At 44.0% G+C, this 20,024-nt stretch overlaps 1 protein-coding gene across 2 annotated transcripts in view; it reads right to left on the minus strand.

Moving 5' to 3' along the window:
- EBF4 (EBF family member 4) overlaps nt 1-20,024 on the minus strand; it is a 50,960-nt gene that overhangs the window by 17,472 nt on the left and 13,464 nt on the right. For both annotated transcript variants that reach the window (XR_014795245.1, XM_084886882.1), the window contains exons 4-7: nt 19,874-19,937; nt 19,667-19,722; nt 17,758-17,831; nt 16,607-16,675 (exon numbers count right to left, since the gene is read on the minus strand). Coding sequence is in view for 1 of the 2 variants with exons in the window: in XM_084886882.1 (XP_084743008.1) it covers nt 16,607-16,675; nt 17,758-17,831; nt 19,667-19,722; nt 19,874-19,937 (263 nt within the window). In the remaining variant the exon portion in view is untranslated. The remainder of the gene's footprint in view (nt 1-16,606; nt 16,676-17,757; nt 17,832-19,666; nt 19,723-19,873; nt 19,938-20,024) is intronic.

Below are 20,024 nucleotides of genomic sequence, written 5' to 3' on the forward strand. Positions count from 1 at the left end.
TAGTTTCAGCTGCCCAGATACCTTCCCTTAAATCCCTGGATGAGGGATGGCTTGCTTTGTGATTGGCCTCCTAGCCCACATGAACCCCAGGGCACATGGAGGAACCTCTCATGAACCCTCTCTACTTCCTCCCTCAAATGCTCCCAGCTCTGAAAGGGGGTCAGGGGAAGAAGTGCAGTTCATTCTCTGGCAAGAGGGAAAATTTCAGTCCTGCTTCAGCCCTGAACCAGCAGGAAGGTTCTGGAACCTTCAGGGGGAATTGACAGAATGTTCCATGGACTACTGGATTAGGAAGAGGGGCATATTCTTTCACAGCTTCTACAAGTCCTTCTCATCGAAGTGAATTTGTCGGCTTGTACTACTACCTGATCTAGGGATTGAGGCCTAAGTTTGCCACCAATAGGATAGATGAAAGCTTACATCGGCCAGGTGGCTCAGACATGACCTGTTCAATAGTTATTGCGCATTAGGTACAACTACATGCCGAGTGTTCATAGTCCACAGCTCCTGTCCCACCCCAGGAGCCAGAGGAGGAGAGCTGTGGGCCTCTCATGGGATGAAATCTTCCTCACCTACTCCTGCACCATTCTGGTCAATCAAGCAACTATTTAATCTTAGAGCTGTGATGTCTAATAAGATAGCCATTTTAATGTGGCTATATAAAGGGGGGGGGTTTTACATCTATGATACTTTCAATAATAAAGATAAATTTTAAAAATGTATTTTCATTGGTCAAAATTACATAAAGTTGAACATTCAGTTCCTCAGTCATAGTAGTTACATTTCAAGGGCCAAATAGGTATATGTAGCTATCGGCTACCATATTGGTCAGTGTAGAACATTTCCATCATCACGGAAAGTTCAACTGGATAGTGTTGTCTTAGAGCCTTACCGTTGTTTTTTACTTCCTCTTACCATTATGTAAAGGCTTACATAATTATGTGTTTTTAATTTATTGATTTGAGAGAGATAGAGAGGGAGGAAGAGGGTGAAGAGAGAGAGAGAGAAACATTGATTTGTTGTTCCACTTATTTATGGATTCACTGGTTGCCTCTTATATGTGCCCTGACTGGGGAAATCTAACCCACAAACTTGGTGTATTGGGATGATGCTCTAACTAACTGAGCTACCCAGCCAATCTTACACAATTGTGTTTTATAGCAACAGCTCTGTAATCTTAGTAAGAACAGAGAGCTATGCGGTGTTTTAACTTGTCCTATCCCATTCCCTTCTCCTCAGCTCGGTGGTAGCTTTGAAAACCAGCAGCCTTGAAACCTTGGTAGTTATGACAACCAAGAGTCTAGCAGCCACTGGAATGGACAAATTGGTTTTGAAAATTCTTAACAATCTGTATTTCCAGACAATCGTTACTATTTGACCTACCTGGAAGCTCCCTAGCAGCCCCATTCTCAGTACTTGTTATTTGACCTGATTCAGATCTTTCTTAGTGGGAAAAACCCTATCCTCAGGGTGTTTGTTGAAAACAATCTGTGGCAACTGTTCAAACTGCTGTTGCTGGAAGCACTGGTACTAGTTGGGGCAAACAGAGTCAGGAAAAAGTGAGAATGAAATGTTCCTAGGAGGCTCTGAAAAGTTCTTATATATTCCTGGAAATTTAGAAGGTAATGTGTGTACTCGGGGAAGAGCAGGTGTCCAGAAAAGATCTCCTCCAGCGTGCTTGGGTCTGGGGTGACCCTGTGCATTTCTACAGAGCTTGCGAGAACATTTTGGAACGGTTTGAGGCCTTGCTCTGCTGCATCCGGAGCAAGGTTATAGAAATTTCAGACAGTCGGAAAAAAAAGAAAAAGAAAAAAAAAGCCCTCCCTAGTCTCCCATCTCTAGCTGGCCCTGGAACCTTGCACAAGCAAGAAGTGAAGGTAAAGGCAGAGCTTCCCTAACACACACACACACACACACACACACACACGCACGCACAACCTATTGGGAAAAGGTTGAAGACTTATTGGTCCAAGGCAATTAAGGAAATGCCTGTTCAATTATGAGCAGAACACTAAGCTAAATGAACAGAAGAAACTTTAGTGGTCATGACAAAGAATACAGACTTTATAGAACTGGTCCAGTAAAGTCACTAAACAAATAGCAACAGCAACAAACATTAGAAGACGGGATTTGATTTGTAGAAGTACCACATTATGTTATTAAACTATTAATTTTCAACAAATAATTATGAAACATGCAAAGTAACAACGAACTATCACTCAAAGATGAGAATAAAGCAGTTAGTAGGAATTGTCCTTGAGGAAGCCCACATGTTGGACTTACTAAACAAGTACTTTAAACAGCTATTATAAATACTTTAAGAACTAAAGAAAACCATTTCTAAAGAATAAAAGCAAGTATGATAATATTTTACCAAATAGAGAACATCAATAAAGAGTCACAAATTATAAAAAAGAACCAAATTTAGCCCAGTCGGCATGACTCAGTGGTTGAGCATCGACTTATGAACCAGAAGATTGCAGTTTGATTCCTGGTCAGGGCACATGCCTGGGTTTTGGGCTCAATACCCAGTGTGGGGCATGCAGGAGGCAGCTGATCCATGATTCTCTCTCATCGCTGATATTTCTCTCTCCCTCTCCCTCCCCCCCCCCCCTCTCTCTCTCCTCCATCTACCTCTTCCTTTCCCTATCCCTTCCTCTCTGAATCAATAAAAATGTATTTTTTAAAAAGAACCAAATTTAAATTCTGGAGTTGAAAAGGACACCTTAAAAGTAATTTTTCTAGAGGAATTCAACATATCTGAGTTGACAGAGGAAAAAAAAAAAATCAGTGACCTTGAAGATAAGTCAATTGAGAGAACCCAGCTCTGGAGCAGAAAGAAAAAGAACAACCAAAGGTGAATAGAGCCTAAGATGTTCTGGGTCACCATTAAAAATACCTACATACACATAGTCGGAGCCCCAGCAGAAAAGAAGGAAAGGAAATGGGCAGAAAGAAAGTTTGAAGAAATAATGGCCCAACACTTCCCGAATGTGATGAAAACCTTATTCTGCACATTTAAGAATCTTAATAAATTCCAAGTAACGTGAACTAAGAGATGCACACATAGAAACATACTCAAACTGTTAAAAGACAAAGACAAAGAAAGAAGCAACAAGAGAGAGAAGCAGCTTATCATGGACAAGGGATCCTCAATAAGATGAACAGCTGACTTCTCATTAAAAACTATAAAGGTCAGAAGACAGTAAAATGACATATTCAAAGTGCTGAAAGAAAACAGTTGTCAACCAAAAAATTATAGTAAAACTACTCTTTAAACATGAAGTATAAATTAAAATTAAATAAACATGAAGGATGATTTAAGATGATAAACAAAAACTGAGGGAATTAAGGACTAACAGATCTTTTTTTATAAAAAACTAGAGGCCCAGTACATGAAAATTCATGCACTGGAGTGGGGAGGGGCGGTCCCTCAGTCCGGCCTGCCCCCTCTCACAGACTGGGAGCCCTCAGGGGCAGGAGGCCACCCAGCAATCAGGGGAAGATGACGCCCCATCACACCTCTGCTGCTGCCACTGCTGGCAATGCAAGCCTCAGCCGGCCCTGTGCAATGAAGGGTCCTGGGTTTGATTCTCAATCAAGTTGCAAGTTTGATTCCGGCCCTGGTCAGGACATCTTCAGGAGGCAACCAATCGATGTGTCTCTCTCACACTGATGTTTCTCTCACTCCCTTCCACTCTCTCTAAAAATCAATAGAAAAATATCCTCTAGTGAAAATTAATAAAAAAGGAGAGGAAAGGGAATGACTCTATATTGCAGCACTATTTCTATATATTATTATAGCTAATTTTATTATCTAAATTAGATTGTTTTAAATTAAAATATTAATTTATATTCCCAGGGAAACAACTAAGAAAATTACTCAAAATTAAATAAAAACAACAGCAACAAAAGATATACTGGTAACTACCCATTTAACCCAAAAAAGATAGTAATGGAGTAATAGAGAAAAACAACAAAATAAGACAAAAAACACAGCAAAATCCAAGACATAAATCCTACTTTTTCAGTAATTATATTAAATGTAAATGGATTAAACACTCCAATTAAAAGGCAAAGAATGGCCATATGGATTAAAAAACATTATGTTTGGAGTGGTGAACACACAATACAATATACAGATGATGTTACAGAATTGCACAACTGAAACCTATATAATTTTATTAACCAACTAGGAGCCCAGCAGGCGATTTGAAATTGCACTGCACCGCCCACTCTTGAGTCATTGATGCAGCCCCAGCCGCTGCTGATCAGGTCCTCCTCCATCCAGCACAGTCATGTGGAGGCCCCTGCCACCCCACCGCCAGATGCTGTGTGAGCAACCTCCTGTCTGGTCGACCAGTTCCTGTGTTCCAGTTAATTAGCATATTTCTCTAATGTATATAGATATCCCCAATAAATTCAATAAAAAAGAAAAAAAATAAATGTAGAAAATGCAAATTTAAAGTTTTACAGTCTGTTGAGTTGCATAAGTTGTTTCATGCACTAGAGGCCCAGTGCATGAAAATTCATGCACTGTAGGAGAGTTGTCTGGGAGTTTTACCAGGGTGGGCGGGATGGGGGGGGTGGAGGCAGGCAGCTGGGGGAAGGGAGGGGAACCCCCGGCCAGCAGCCAGCAGCCACTAGGGGCTATACCAGTGCATGAATTTTGTGCACTGGGCCTCTGGTGTTTATATATAATAATAATCCTATAAAATAAAGAGCTAATATGCAAATGGTCATCACACCCTCATGCCCTTGCATCCTCACTCCGGGGCTGGGAGACCTGAGGCCAGGGCAGGGGACCTGAGGCTGCGCCCCTCTCCCTGTGGGGTTTGATGGGGTGTGGAGATGGCCAGGGACTTGACTGTGGGTCCCTTGGTATGCCCCAGACTCTTACAGGAGGTAGATTTTCATATACATTTTATTAATTTTCTTTCATCTCTTATACTTCTATTATAGAGAAAGAACAAATGGCAATATTAAAATATTTCCTCTAATTAATTCCCTTTTAATGTGCATGAATTTAATGCACTGGGTCACTAGTAATAATAATAATAATAATAATAATAATAATAATGTGTAGAATTAAAAAATAATCAAAATTCATAGGGTAATTGAATGTCCTAAGATCGATGGTGTACTGGCAAATATTTAACAACCATTTCCAGCGAGGGGAAAACCCTGATTTATAGTGTTTGTAGATTTCATGGTTATATGTTCCTCCCATAGCTGATTTCAAGCTATCAATGTGAAGTCTCTGAATATGGAGTTGAGCAGAGTTACTAATAATTAGCACTTCTGAGTCAGTATGAGCCAGCTCTGGCACACTACTGTCAAAGATTATAATATTAGTCAGGAAAGAAATTATGACTTTATTAAGAATATATAGTAAATTTTAAGAGTAATGACTAAAAGAATAGAAATGAAATGAATAAATTTCCAAGCCAGTAAAGGGGAAAATAAAATAAGAAATACAGCCTTAGCTGGTTTGGCTCAGTGAATAGAGCGTTAGCGTCCGGACTAAAGGGTCCCAGGTTCAATTCCAGTCAAGGGCACATGCCTGGGTTGAGGACTTGAACCCCAGTAGGGGGGCGTGCAGGAGGCAGCCGAATAATAATTCTATCTCATCATTGATGTTTCTATCTCTCTCTTCCTCTCCCTTCCTTTGTGAAATCAATAAAAGTATATTAAAAAAAAATACATACACCACATCAAACAAAGTAGCTAAACCATTTTAAACAGCAAGAAAGAAAAAAAAAAATAGAAGTGGAACAAATAAAAAGTACAAAGATCATAGGAATATTATTCAGAAAAGATAATAGAAAAATATCTGAAATAAATCATAATATCAATAAAGTAACTAGACTAAACTTGCAAGGTGAAAAACAAACTAGATTTTTAAAAAATCCAGCAATATGCTGTTAAAGAGAAATATCTGAAACATAAAGACACATAATGGTTGAAAATCATAGGATGTAAAAAGGAATATGAGGCAAATATAACCAAAAGTAAGTTGATAGAGCCTATAAATAATATCTATAAAATAGACATTAAAGCAAAAATATTATTAAAAATAAAGGATCAATAAAATGCTGATAAGTTGAAGTATTTAGAGGAGGATCCAAGATGGCTGCACAGGTAAACACCTAACCGCAGCCGCACACAATAATTTCAATAAAATACAACTAAAATATAAAATGGACATTACCCAGAGCTACAGGAAAGTCGACTGACTGGAAATTCTACAACGAGAAGCAAGGAGAAAACCAGAAGGAAGCAGGGAGGAGCTGTAAAAGCCTGAGGTACGGAGACACGCGGCGCACTCGGAGAGGACGGAGCCGGAGAGGAGGGAGGCTGAGTGCCTGGCTGGCGTTCCCTAATGGGAAGGAGATAAAAGCTCCGGACTGTGCTGAGCCCCAGTTCTGACTGCTCTGAACCCCAGTTCTAGGCCAGACCCTAGGGACCCAGGCTCATCCAGAGGGAGCTGGGCTGTAAGGCAGAATCCCAGGGGAGCGGCGAAAGGCAGAGCCCCCAAAGGCGTGCACATTGCGCACAGAGAAGGGACGGTTGGCTGTGCCGCGGGATTGCCCTGGTGGGAAGGAAACAGGGGCTCCAGACTGCTCTGAACACCACCTCCAATCCCACTTCCAACTGAATTGAACCCCAGTTCCAGGCCCATTGGGGGAGAGACTAGACTGTTTGGTAGCAGGCGAAACTTGAGAGCACCTCACTCTCAGAGGTGCTTGCAGCGAGTACTGAAGGACCCTGAGGAATTCTGAGACTCAGGAGTCGCATAGGGCGTGGCTGACGGAAGCCAAGGCTGTAGGCTCCACCCTGAAACTCCGCCCCATCAGGGAAGCTGCGAAAATGCCGAGACAATGAAATAGATCACAAACGAAAGAAATGGAAGACAAAAAGTGACTGGATATAGAGTTCAAAACCACACTTATAAGGTTGTTCAAGAATCTCCTAGAAAAGGCCGATAAAATAAATGAGACCTATGAGGATATGAAAAGGGATCAACTAGAAATAATAAGGGATCAACAAGAAATAAAGAATACATTGTCTGAAATAAAAAATATTATACAGAGTCCTAAAAACAGAATGGAAGATCGCAAGAATCAAGTCAAAGATTTGGAACATAAAGAGCCAGAAGACACTCCTCTGCAGAAGCAAGAAGGCAAGAGAATCCAGAAAGTTGAAGATAATGTAAGAAAACTCTGGGACAACTTCAAGCGAACCAACATCAGAATTATGGGGATCCCAGAAGATGAGAGAGAGCAAGATATCGAAAACATACTGAAAGAAATAATGACAGAAAACTTCCCCCACCTGGTGAAATTAGACTTACAAGTCCAGGAAGCGCACAGAACTCCAAACAAAAGGAATCCAAAGAAGACCACACCAAGACAAATCATAATTAAAATTCCAAGAGCAAAAGACAAAGAGAGAATATTAAAAGCAGCAAGAGAAAAGCAGATAGTTACCTATAAAGGAGCACCTATACGATTGTCAGCTGATTTCTCAACAGAAACCATGCAGGCCAGACAGGAATGGCAAGAAATATTCAAAGTGATGAATAGTAAGAACCTATAGCCAAAAATAATCTACCCAGCAAAGCTATCACTTAGAATCGAAGGCCAGATAAAGAGCTTCACCAATATATGGTGAAGTTCATCACCACCAAACCAGAATTATATGAATTGCTGAAGGGGGGTTCTTTTGGAAGAGAAAGTAAATAAAGATAAAAACTATGAACAACAAATATGTAACTGTCAACAAATGAATCTAAAAACCAAAAATTTTTTTTTTTTTTAAATCTGATGAACAATATTAACTGGTGAATATAATAGAATCAGAGGTATGGAAGGGGAGTAAACTGACGATTCTCGGGGAAAAGGGGAGATGGGGATGAGGGAAGAGACTGAACATAAACTGTGCACCTATGGATGAGGACAATGATGGGTGGGGAAAGGCAGAGAGTGGGGTGGGAACCTGGTGGAGGAGAGCAATGGGGGGGGGGGGGAGAGGAACATCTGTATAATATGAACAATAAAGATTAAAAAATAATAAAATGCTGATAAGCCCTGGCCAGTGTGGCTTAGTTGTTAAGAGTGTCAGCCTATGCACTCGAGGGTAGCTGGTTTGATTCCAGGTCAAGGGCACATACCAGTGTTGCAGGTCCAATCCCCGCCCCTGTCAGGATACCTGGGAGGTAACCAATCGATAGGTCTCTGTCATATCAGTGTTTTTTTCTCTCTTCCCCCTCTCTCTATCCCCCTCCTCCCTCCCTTTCACTCTCTCTAAAATCAATGGGAAAAATACCCTCATTCCTTAGACGAGGATTTTAAAAATGCTGATAAAACAATTAACTCAGGGAAGCTACAAGGTTCTGGTCTAGGGCTTATGCCTTGGTGATAGGCTCCTCCTGGGCTGGACCCTGGTTGGGCTCATGCAAGAGGCAACCAATCAATGTGTTTCTTTCACATCAATATTTCTGTCTGTCTCTCCCTATCTCTTCCGCTCTCTCTCTAAAATAAAAATAAAAATAAAAAATCAATGGAAAAATATCCTCAGGTGAGGAATAAAAAACAATAATATATATGCCTAATATGCAAATTGTCCCCTTGGGAGTTCAACCAGCACACGGGGAGTTTGATGACTCGCTATGACGTGTACTGACCACCAGGGGAAGAAGGAAGGCCCCGATCGGCCCTGATCGCAGGCCAGGCCTAGTCACCCTACTCGTGCACAGATTTTATGCACCAGGCCTCTAATAATAAAATAGAAAACATATTTTAAAAAGACACAAAGGAAATGGTAACTACATAGGCAAATATATAATTTCTTTCATATTGTTTAACTCTCTTTAAAAATACTTGGCTGTTTAAATAACATGGGTATTAAAAAAAACTCAAAAGGGAAATGAGAGAGTATTTTTAACTGAATAAAAATGAAAACATGTCATAATTTGAGTATACCCCTTCAGCAGTAGTTAGGGAGAAATGTACAGAACTGAAAGCCTGTTTTAGACAACTAAGAAAGCCTCAGCTTTCACTCTAAGAAACCAGGAAAAGGAGAGAAAATTAAGCCCAAAGTAAGCAGTAGATAGCAACTAATAAATATAAACATAGAAAATAGAAAATCAAATCACTGGGACTGGTTTGGCTCAGTGGATAGAGCATCAGCCTGTGGACTGAAAGGTCCTGGGTTTGGTTCCGGTCAAGGGCATGTACCTTGGTTGTGGGCACATCCCCAGTGGGGGTGGTGCAGGAGGCAGCTGATTGATGATTCTCTCTCATCGATGTTTCTAACTCTCTATCCCTCTCTCTTCTGCTCTGTAAAAAATCAATAAAATAAAATAAAATAGAAAATCAATAGAGAAAACCAATGAAATAAAAAGCTGGTTCTTTTAGAAGATCAATAAAATGGATAAACCTGTAGCTATATTGCTCAGGAAAAAAAGAGAAGATACAATTTGCCAATACCAGAAATGAGAGTAGTGACATTCCTACAGATTTTAGATATATTAAATGGATAGGGAATATTATTAACAATTTTATGCCAACAAATTCAGCAACTTGTAAGAAATGGACAAATTCCTTGTAAGATACAAATTCACAAAGCCCAACTTAGAAGAGCTTAAGGAAGAAGTAACACCACCTTTACCCAAACTCTAAAAAAAACTGAAGAGGAAGAAATGCCTCCCAACTCATTTTTTATATCAAAACTAGACAAAGAAATTACAAGAAAACTAGAGACAAATATCCATATGAATATCAGTGCAAAAATTCTAAATAAAGTGTTATTGAATCAAATCCAACAGTATATTAAAAGGTTAATATGCTATCACCAAGTGAAGTTTATATGGGAAATATAGGGTTGGTTTTAACATTGGAAAACCAATTGATGTAATTCATAATAAACTAAAAAAGAGGTCACCTCAAAAGATGCAGAAAAAGCACTTGGCAAATCTAACATGCATTCCTGATAAAAACTCTCAGTAACTAAATAGAGGAGGGAATTTCCTCAACCTGATAAAAGGCATCTATGAAAAACATATAGTGACATACATGCAAACATACATACATGCATGCACACCCACATACATACATAATGGTGACACCTTGAGTGCTTCCATCTAAGATCAGGAACAAGACAGATGTTCATTCTCAATGCTATTATTCAACATTGTACTGGAAGGCCTGCCTAGTGTAATAAGAAAAATGAATAAAAGACATTGCATTCCAGTGCCAGGTTTCTATCCTAAACAAACTCTTGTACCTACTCAGATTAGGAGAAACAAACAAGACTGTGCATAACAGCTTTGCTTATCATAGCAAAAATAACACACAACGAACAACAGCTAAATATAGCAACAGAAAATTTCAGAAATATAATGCTGAATTTAAAAACATCTTAGAAGACTACTATATAGAAAATAACATAATTTTTATAAAGTTAAACATAAGCACAACTAAACAACATGCTTAATATTATACAAATTGTGATCATTTATTTTTTTTTAAAGAGCAAGCTCATGATAAACACAAACCTCAATTTATTACCGTTGGGAAGGGGCTGGCAGTGGTATGAGACGGGGAAGGAAGACGGTGGTGGCATCAATGCTATTTTTAATGTTCTAAGTTTAAGTTTGTTGGTAGGTTCACAAACGTACAGTGATTATCATGCTTCCTCGTTTTTATTTTGTTATAAAAATTCTTATGTATTATCTAGGTATAATAACTTACAATTTTTTTTCAAGTGGATCCAGTATTTAATGTAAACAATGAAACCATAAAATTACTAGAAGAACTACAGGATAGATTTTTTAAAAATTATCTTGGCCTGATAAAGGTATTTCTAAATAGGATGAAAACCCAAAGTATTTAAACAATTGAGGGACTGGGTAAAAGTTTCACCATAAAAAGTTAAAGGACAACAACCAACTAGAAAAAAATTTGTGCAACTCATGACAAAGATGCACAAATATTCCTTAACATATATTCCTACAAATCAGTAACAAAAGCCAATCTGTTATAGAAAAATAAATAAAGGATATGCACTAATGGTTCACAGGAAAGGAAATAGAAATAGACTTTAAATACATGAAAGTGTGCTCAACCTCCGAGTGAGAGCAACGGAATTCACTGGGATATCACAGTTGACCTCTATGATGAAGAAAGGTGGGGGAAATTATGGCAATCAGTGCTTGCTGCAGTCATTTCTCAACCCTGAGATCACCTGCCTCTATTCCTTGAAGATTTTATTCCTGGATCACTATATATGCTCTTGAACATTGGTCCTATCATAATTCTTGGTGTTTTCAGCCGAAACCGGTTAGGCTCAGTGGTAGAGCGTCGGTCTGTGGACTGAAAGGTCCCAGGTTTGATTCTGGTCAAGGGCATGTACCTGGGTTGCGGGCACATCCTAGCTCTCTATCTCTCTCCCTTCCTCTCTGTAAAAAATCAATAAAATATATTTTTAAAAAGTAATAATAATTCTTGGTGTTTTCAATATCAATATCGACATATAATGCTTCCAACACATTCTCTTCTCCACTCCTTGAGCATCTCTCCTGCAACAGCCTGTCTCCAGCCTCCCAAGGTCACACAGGACCATGAAGGCAATCCTCAAAGAACCCTACCTACAGGCAGCCCACTCTCTAACCTCCTGCTACTACCTCAACTCCAATAATTCTTTGGCTCCATCGGAACCCATGTTCCACGTATCCTGCCTTCTCTTCACTCTCCCACAGTCCTCTCCTGAACCAGCTTAAACTGCTTGTTCCATTTTTGTAAACACCCCTTGCGTTCACTCTCTTGCCCTCTCGTGTTTCATCGTACCTGCATGTGTGCAGGTCTGCATGGCTGGAGAAAGTTCTCACTTCAAATTTATGACCACAAACCTCAGGAGGGTCTTTAGTGCTACTTGGCAATCACACAACATTTCCATGGCCCATTCGCTCCCCTGGACAACTATTTTATGCCTAATGTCTCCCTTTCCATCCTCATCCTCATCTGTTGACCTTGCTTCTTATTTTTCTGAGAAAACAAAGCAATCAGAAGAGAATGTCTGCAAGCTCCCACATTGTATGTACCCGTTTACCCATCTTCACTACTGTTTTCATGGATAACTTCGTGCTTTCAGCTAAAACCAGTCCTGGGCACAGGGTCCCATGTCTTTTGCCAGCTAAAGGACACGGCTTTAGCAAGTCTTTCTTCTATCTCTTGCATCATCATTTCCCCCTTTCCTACTGAGTTCTCATCAGCATATGAACAAGCTATATATTTTTTCTTTTCCTTTCTTTTTTAAAAAAATATATTTTATTGGTTTTTTACAGAGAGGAAGGGAGAGAAATAGAGAGCTAGAAACGTCGATGAGAGAGAAACATCAACCAGCTGCCTCTTGCACACCCCCCACCGGGGATGTGCCCGCACTCCAGGTACATGCCCTTGACAGGAATCGTCCCTGGGACCTTTTAGTCCGCAGACCGACGCTCTACCACTGAGCCAAACCGGTTTCGGCTATATATTTTTTCTTGGTCTTACCTTGTGTTCCGGCCAGCACCACGTTCTTTGATCCCTTTACAGCAAAACTCAAAAGAATTCCTCTAGTCATTGTCTCTAATCTCTCTTCTCCCATTCATTTTTTTTAAAGCGATTCTTTAATTTTTAATTTTTATTGCTTTCAGAGAGGAAGGAAGAGGGAGAGATAGAAACATCAATGCTGAGATAGAACATTGATCAGCTGCCTACAAAGGATAGAGCCCACAACCTGGGCATGTGCTCTTGACTGGAATCCAACTTGGGACCCTTCAGACTTCAGGCCAGACACACTATCCACTGAGCCAAACCGGCTAGGGTTTCCCATTCTTTCTTAAACCTACCCTGCCAGACTTCTGCTTCTCCCCTCCATGGAAATCGCTGTTATTGATGTCACCAATGTTCCCCATGTTGCTAAATCCAGTGGTCAATCCTTGGTCCTTTTTATCTTATCCACAAGCAGCATGGGATGCAGTTGACCACTGTGTCCTTTTTGGAATATTTCCTTATCTGGGGTACTGTACTCGCCTGATTTCTCTCTGACTACACTGGCCGCTCCTTCTCATTCATTGCTACCATATCTCTATGATCTACAAACACTAGATACCCCAGGATTAAGTTCTTGAACATATTCTAGTTTCTGCCAACACTCATTCCCTCCAATTTCATTCATTTAAATTCTATCTGCATCCTGGATCTTTCCCTTGAGAACCATACTCATGTGTTGTTGTTATTTTGTTTTAATATATTTTCATTGATTTCAGAGAGGAAAAGAGAGAGATAAAAACATCAATGATGAGAGAGAATCATTGATCGGTTGCTTCCTGCATAGCCCACACTGGGCCGGAAACCTGGGCATGTGCCCTGACCAGGATCGAACTGTGAACTCCTGGTTCATAGGTCAATGCTCAATCACTGAACCAAGCCGGGCCAGGCCATACTCATATTTTTAGCTGCTTTTTCAACATCTTAAACAGAACACATCCAAAACCAAACTCCCAATTTCCCTCCTCCCAAACCTGCTCCCCCTGAAATCTCCTCCTTCTCAGTAAACAAAAGTTCTCTCTAAGTTGTACACATCAGGAACCTTGGGGACATCACAGACTTCTCTCTGTAACTTTGTCTCTCCTTCCATAACACTGCTTGTGAAATACATCCCGAATCTAACCACTTCTTATAATACAACCTCTTCTTATAACATCCTTGGCCTTAGCCTCCATCATTTCTCACTGGGAGAACTGAAATGGCTTCCTAAGGCACCTATCTCCCTGTTTCCTCCCTCGCTTCCTGCAGGTCATCTTTACACGGGAGCTACAGTGACCTTGCTGAAATAGAAATCAGGTCATATCATTCTTCCCCAAACCCCCCAACGGCTTCCACATCATTCAGAATAAACGCCCAAGTCCTTACAAGGGCCTACATGCATGGCCCACACTCAGCCTACAAGGCCCTGCATGATCTTGCCTTCCTCCTGCCCCACCATTAACCCTCTGGCATCACCTCCTCCAGTCACCTGGGCCATCTTGCTGTTCCTTAAACACACCAGGGGCCCTCCTGCCAGGACCATTCTGCCCCCCAGGTTCAGACGTGGCTCATTCTCTTACTTCCTTTAGGTCTTGGCTCAAATGTCATCTTTTCAGTGAAGCCTTCCTTCCATCACCTAAAACTGCAGCACTCCCATCCTGGGCGTGCGCTGACCTCTCCCGATGGCTCTCTTTTTCTCCTTAGCTGTTATCGCCACCTAACATGCTATCTGTTTTATCCACTCGGCTCATGTCAGTCTCACCTATTAGATCGTAAGCCCATGAACACAAAGCTTTTTGTCGATTTTCATTGCTGCTTAATCCACAGCGTATTAGAAGACGCCCTGGCACAAGGAGACATTAAAACATTGTTTGTTGCCCAGCTGGTGTGGCTTGGTGACTGAGCGTCAACCTATGAACCAGGAAGCCAGGGTTTGATTCCCAGTCCCGGCACATGCCTGGGTTGCAGGCTCGATCCCCAGTAGGGGGCGTGCAGGAGGGTAGCCGATTAATGATTCGCTCTCATCATTGATGTTTCTATCTCTCTCTCTCTCTCTCTCTCCCTCTTCCTTCCTCTCTGAAATCAATAAAAATATATTTTTAAAAAATTATTTGCTGAATGAATAAACAACGTACATAATTGGCAAGAGTGTGGCGAACAGGCATTCTCAAAATTGTTGGTATGAATGCCAATCGGTATAATCTCTACAGAGGTAAACAGGCAATAACTATCAAAATCATAAATGCACCTATCTTTGGACCCAGCAATTCTACTTTTCGTAATATCTTTTGTAAAATTCATACATGTGCAAAATGACACAGAGTAATTCACTGCAGCATATTTTATCCCTGAAAAAGAATGAAAACAGCCAAATTGTAGAGCTATAGAACCATCTAAAGAAATGTCAGTTTATCCATGCAATGGGATACTTTACAGTAGCACAAACAGAGTAAAGAAACTTCTCGTGTCGTGAGATAAGCTTCCCGATAGATAAAAAGCTACATGTGCCCACTTTTTAGAAAGGTGCTGAAAGTACATTTAATATGCCCCCTTTTATAAAAATAAAGGGAAAGGTGCAAAATAACGTATATCTGTGTTTTCTTGTGTATGCATAGACTATTTCAGGAAGGATATACCAGACGCTGCTAACAGTGATTGCTTATTTGGAGGGCGAAGGATGGATCAGAGGCAGAGGTAGGAGACTGCTGTAAATTCTTTTCAATTTAAAAATCTGTACTTTGTGAATGTTTTATCTGTTACAAAGAACAAGGCAGGGTTTATGTTCCAGTATGGAATGATTTTTTTTTTTTAAAATACATTTTTATTGAGTTCAGACAGGAATGGAGAGGGAAAGATAGAAACATCAATGATGAGAGAGAATCATTGATCGGCTGTCTCCTGCATGCCCCCTACTGGAGATCAAGCCTTCAACCCAGGCACGTGCCCTGACCGGGAACCGAACCCAGGACCTTCAGTCCCCAGGCCAACGCTCTATCCACTGAGCCAAACTGGTTAGGGCGGGAATGACTTTTAAGGTATAAAAGGTGGGGCCAAATTAACAAAATAACTACAAAATAACTTTATAGTTATTCATATGGAAAATAATGCAAGAATAAACTCTGTGTCTCACGTACTCACAACTGCAAACCTAATTTTGCCCCTGTAATATGTGTTACAGTTCTTTTTAAAAAGGCAAAATACAAAAGAGTGTGTGTAGCATGGTATACCTAGCAGTGGGGCAGACTTACTTTTCGTTATTTACTCTTTTGTAATACCTTTTGATTTTTTTTTTTTACCTTATATATGTATTTCCTATTCAAAAATTAATTTTTAAAAATTATGGTGGGAGAATAATTTAAAAAAATTTTTTAAAATATTTTTTATTGATTTCAGAGAGGAAGGAAGAGGAAGAGAGAGAGAGAAACATCAATGATGAGAGAGAATCATGGATCGGCTGCCTCCTGCAAGTCCCCCACTGGGGATTGAACCCACAACCCGGCCATGTACCCTTGAGCGGAATTGAACCTGGGACCTTTCAGCTTGCAGGCCAACACTCTATCCACTGAGCCAAACCGGCTAGGGTGAGAATAAATGTTTACATGCATCACCTTGGCAATCCTTTGAACTTGTCAAGTATTTCTCCAGTTTTCAAATGAAGGAAAGGGACATTCAGAGAAGTCAAGTCAAACAGTGCAGAGGTGGCATCTGGACTGGAACCAGCAGTGCCTTCATTCTCCCAGCCTCTCTCTGCTGCAAGCTCACATCCCACTCCCCTCCCCCATCCCTTCCCCTCCTCAGGCCCCCTCAGGGAGCACAGCTCCTAAGCCCAGCCCCAGAAAGTTTGCCACCAAGGCTTCCTTCAGGGGCCACGGCTGGTGGCTCCCTGGTGTCTGACTTTTTTTTTCTGCTGAGAGCCACCCACATGGGGGTGACAGAGGGGTGGGCAGCTCCATCCCTCCCTGGAGCCGCCACCACTCTGTGCCTGAGCCCAGGCTGCCCAGGCCTGGCAGTGCCCAGGCCTCCCCTCGCTGTACCTGTCAATAATGACGGGGTCTGAGGGTGTCTCATTCCGGTTGCCACAGCTCTTCCGGTCACAGCACCGGCTGATGGAAAGATGAGGAGGGAAGGAGAAAGGGAGTGAAGGAGAGGGAGATGTGTGTGTGTGTGTGTGTGTGTGTGTGTGCGCGTGTGTGCGTGTGTGTGTGTCTGGGTATGGAATCCTAGGGCCAGAGGGACTCACTCCCAGGGACCTGGGGGCGAAAGGCAGTGAGGGTCCAGCCCAGGGGGTAAGGTTGGCAGGGAACCTTGTCCCTAAGGTATGCTGCGGCTGGAGGATCGGGAAAGGGCAGGCGGCTGGCCGCCCACAGGGCCTCTCTCTCTCTCTCTTTATTCACACAGAGACAGCTCAGATGGTAAGCATGCAGCTCCGGAGTCCTCACAGGGTGAACCTGCCCATCTAACAGCCCCCGACAAACACCACGTAGTACCCGGCGCCCCAGAAGCCTCCTGGGCCCCTCCTTGTCACGTCACTACACTTCCCAGAGGCAGCCTTCATCCCAACCAGATTTTTTTAAATCTATTTTTTTCTAACTAAAATTTCGTATCCAACCACCTTGCATTCTCTTTTCCATGTAGGAGGAACTGGACGCTGTCTGACTGGCATCTCCTGGGGAGATCTTGCCTAGAAAGGCCACGCCTTATGGTGATGGGGAAGGGGAGCCAATAGCTGTGTGCCCCCTCTCCCCCTGCCCCCTCCCAGGAAGTGCCCCGGGGTCATGTAGGAGGCAGCAAAGTTTCCTCTCTCCTGCTCTGGAGGGAATCCAGGAGGCCCGGGCCCTGCCCCCACATCCCCAGAGAGCCCTCCCCTGAGCTTTATTAGTGAAGCTTCCCAGCAGTGGCTGAGGCTTCTCTTACAAAAACACTTGGCAGAGCCACATAAACAGGCCAGGTTAATGGGGCCTCAAGGACCCTCTCTTAGCGAGCACTGTGCCCAGGGGCCTCCCTCTTTCCTCACCACCACCCCCACCCCCACCCCACCCCCGCCCCAGGCTTTCCCAGGGAGCAGCAAGGAGGGCGGTGGTGGCAGTGGCAGTGGCAGTGGCAGTGGGCAGGACCTGGGGGGGGGGGGGAGTCCTTGACAAAATCTCAGCCAAGGTCAAGGTGCCAGGGAGCCAGCCCTTCTCACCTGCACATGATCTCGTGGGTGAGCAGCACGCGGCACATCTCCGGGTTCTTGTCCTGCCCCTCGTAGATGATGGCCTGGGGAGGGAGGAAGGGCACAGGCTCAAGTGGCTGCAGGCTCCTCTGAGGTCCCAGTGCAGGGGGGACATGGGTGCTGCCCCCTGGGAACACCAGTACCCTCCAAGTCACTGGGGGGCGGAGGGGGGGGGCTAGGAGTGAGAGCAGGAACCTGGAGCCTGGCGCCCCAAACCAGGATTACCACCAGGACAGACAGCAGTGGCACAAACTCTGAAGATTCTGTCTGTCCACAGGCAGCTCTTTCCAGGTCCAGCTCTGCTTGGGACCAAGGACCAAGGTCAGGTGGGTACGGGGGGGGGGGGGGGAGGGGAGACACGGGACGGGGGTGAGGGGGGAGGAGAGACACTCTTATCCCCACGCTCCCCATGGCCCTTGTGGACCTCCGCTTCTGCTCACAAACATTGTCCTCTAGGCCCGTGGTTGGCAAACTGCGGCTCGAGAGCCACATGCGGCTCTTTGGCCCCTTGAGTGTGGCTCTTCCACAAAATACCATGGCCTGGGCGAGTCTATTTTGAAGAAGTGGAGTCAGGAGAAGTTTAAGTTTAAAAAATGTGGCTCTCAAAAGAAATTTCAATCGTTGTCCTGTTGATATTTGGCTCTGTTGACTAATGAGTTTGTCACTGCTCTAGGCTATCCCAGCTGGTTAATCAGACTCCCTCTCTCCATTCTTATCACCTCCCCAGCCCAGGCCAGGGTCTCCCCTTGGACTTTGGGTCAGTTTCCTCACTCACTCCCCCCCCCCCCCCCCTTCCACCCTCTGCCCTGGAGCAAGGAGTAACCTTCCTAACTGCATGACCCCTTTATAACCCCTGAGCCGCCCAGCCACTCCCACTTGTGGGGTCCTTCTTTCTCTGGACTCCCTCAACCACTTCCACGCTTGTCCCCACACAATCCCTCTTGGTCACTGCCTGCCTGGTCTGCCTCCCCCATGACGGCAACCACAGAGTTTCTAGAAAGAAACTGTTTCTCCCTCTGTCCTGGGATTAGACAGAAACTGCTGGAAAGCCCAAATGGCATTCCAGGCCACTGATGGGCCCATTTGAGCTCAGCTCCCGGTTCATGTGCACTTGCCACTTCTCTGCAAGAGGCTTGCAGCTCTGCACTAGCAAGAGCCCATCAGGGCTCATTGGGGCGTCAGTCTTCCTGAGCCCTTGAGGAGCTTGGCCCCTGAGCCTCCTTCCTGTGACCTTCCACGTCAGCAAGCGCTGAGGGTCTACCATAGAAGCTCTGGGCCCCACCTCATCCCCTTTCCTGGACCAATGCACCCCCCTTCTCCCCCCAGCTACAGTGAGTGCTGGCTGCCATGTGTTTCCTCTTGAGGCTGGCTCTCACACATAGGCGCTGCCTTGCCTGAAAATGTCTGGAAGGTTACAAGCTCCCCTTGGGAGTGCTCCCCAGCCAATTACTGACTCACACAGGGCACAGAGTCCTGGCTTCCTTGCCTCAGGGGGGACAACGCTGTTGTCATTCCTTCTCCAGGGCTCCCTGTGGAGCAGGCTGAGGTTGGACTGCAGCTGAGACCCCCTCCATGCTGAGCATCCCCTGCCCTGCTCCGCTTCCCTCCCTCTCTTCTCCTGAGAGCCCGTCTGCCTCCCCAATAAACCCTGTACGGCTGAATCCCTCTGTCTAGGCTGGGCTTCCAGGGGACATGACTAGGATGAGGTCTTTGTACAGATGTTGTCCTTTTTCTCGGCTAGAGGGGAAGGACCACACAGGCTGGGGCAATACCTGAGGGAGCCAGGCCATGGGGGAGGTGGAGGCAGGGATGAGGATGCTCACGCACACCACCAGAGATGGGGGCCCGAGGAGGCCAGAGCACCCCTGGGCTGGCTCACCTGCTTGGACATGGAGTCGATGAGACGCACGTAGAGGTCCTGCTCCGTCCGAAGTCCTGAGGGTGGAAAGGTGGAGAGGGCTTGCTGTGTGGGGAGCATCTGTGGCCTCGGATGACTGGAGCACACTCCACACTCTCCCCACCTGGAGGCAGGGGCCTCCTCAGCCCTGCAACGGGGTATTTGGTGTCGCCGTGGGGCTCCACTCACCATTGTTATACACCAGCCGGAGGCGGTAATGGATCCCGTTGTTCGTCTTTTCAGCCCCAGGTTCCTACAGGGCCAAGATGGGGAGGGTGCTCCCAGGGATCCCCCACCCAGCCCTCCTCTCTACAGCCACCCTCTTCCCCTCCCTCCCACC

The sequence above is a fragment of the Pipistrellus hanaki genome (genome assembly GCF_964339955.1).
Source record: "Pipistrellus hanaki genome assembly, chromosome: 6".
In the NCBI taxonomy this organism is placed as follows: Eukaryota; Metazoa; Chordata; class Mammalia; order Chiroptera; family Vespertilionidae; genus Pipistrellus; species Pipistrellus hanaki.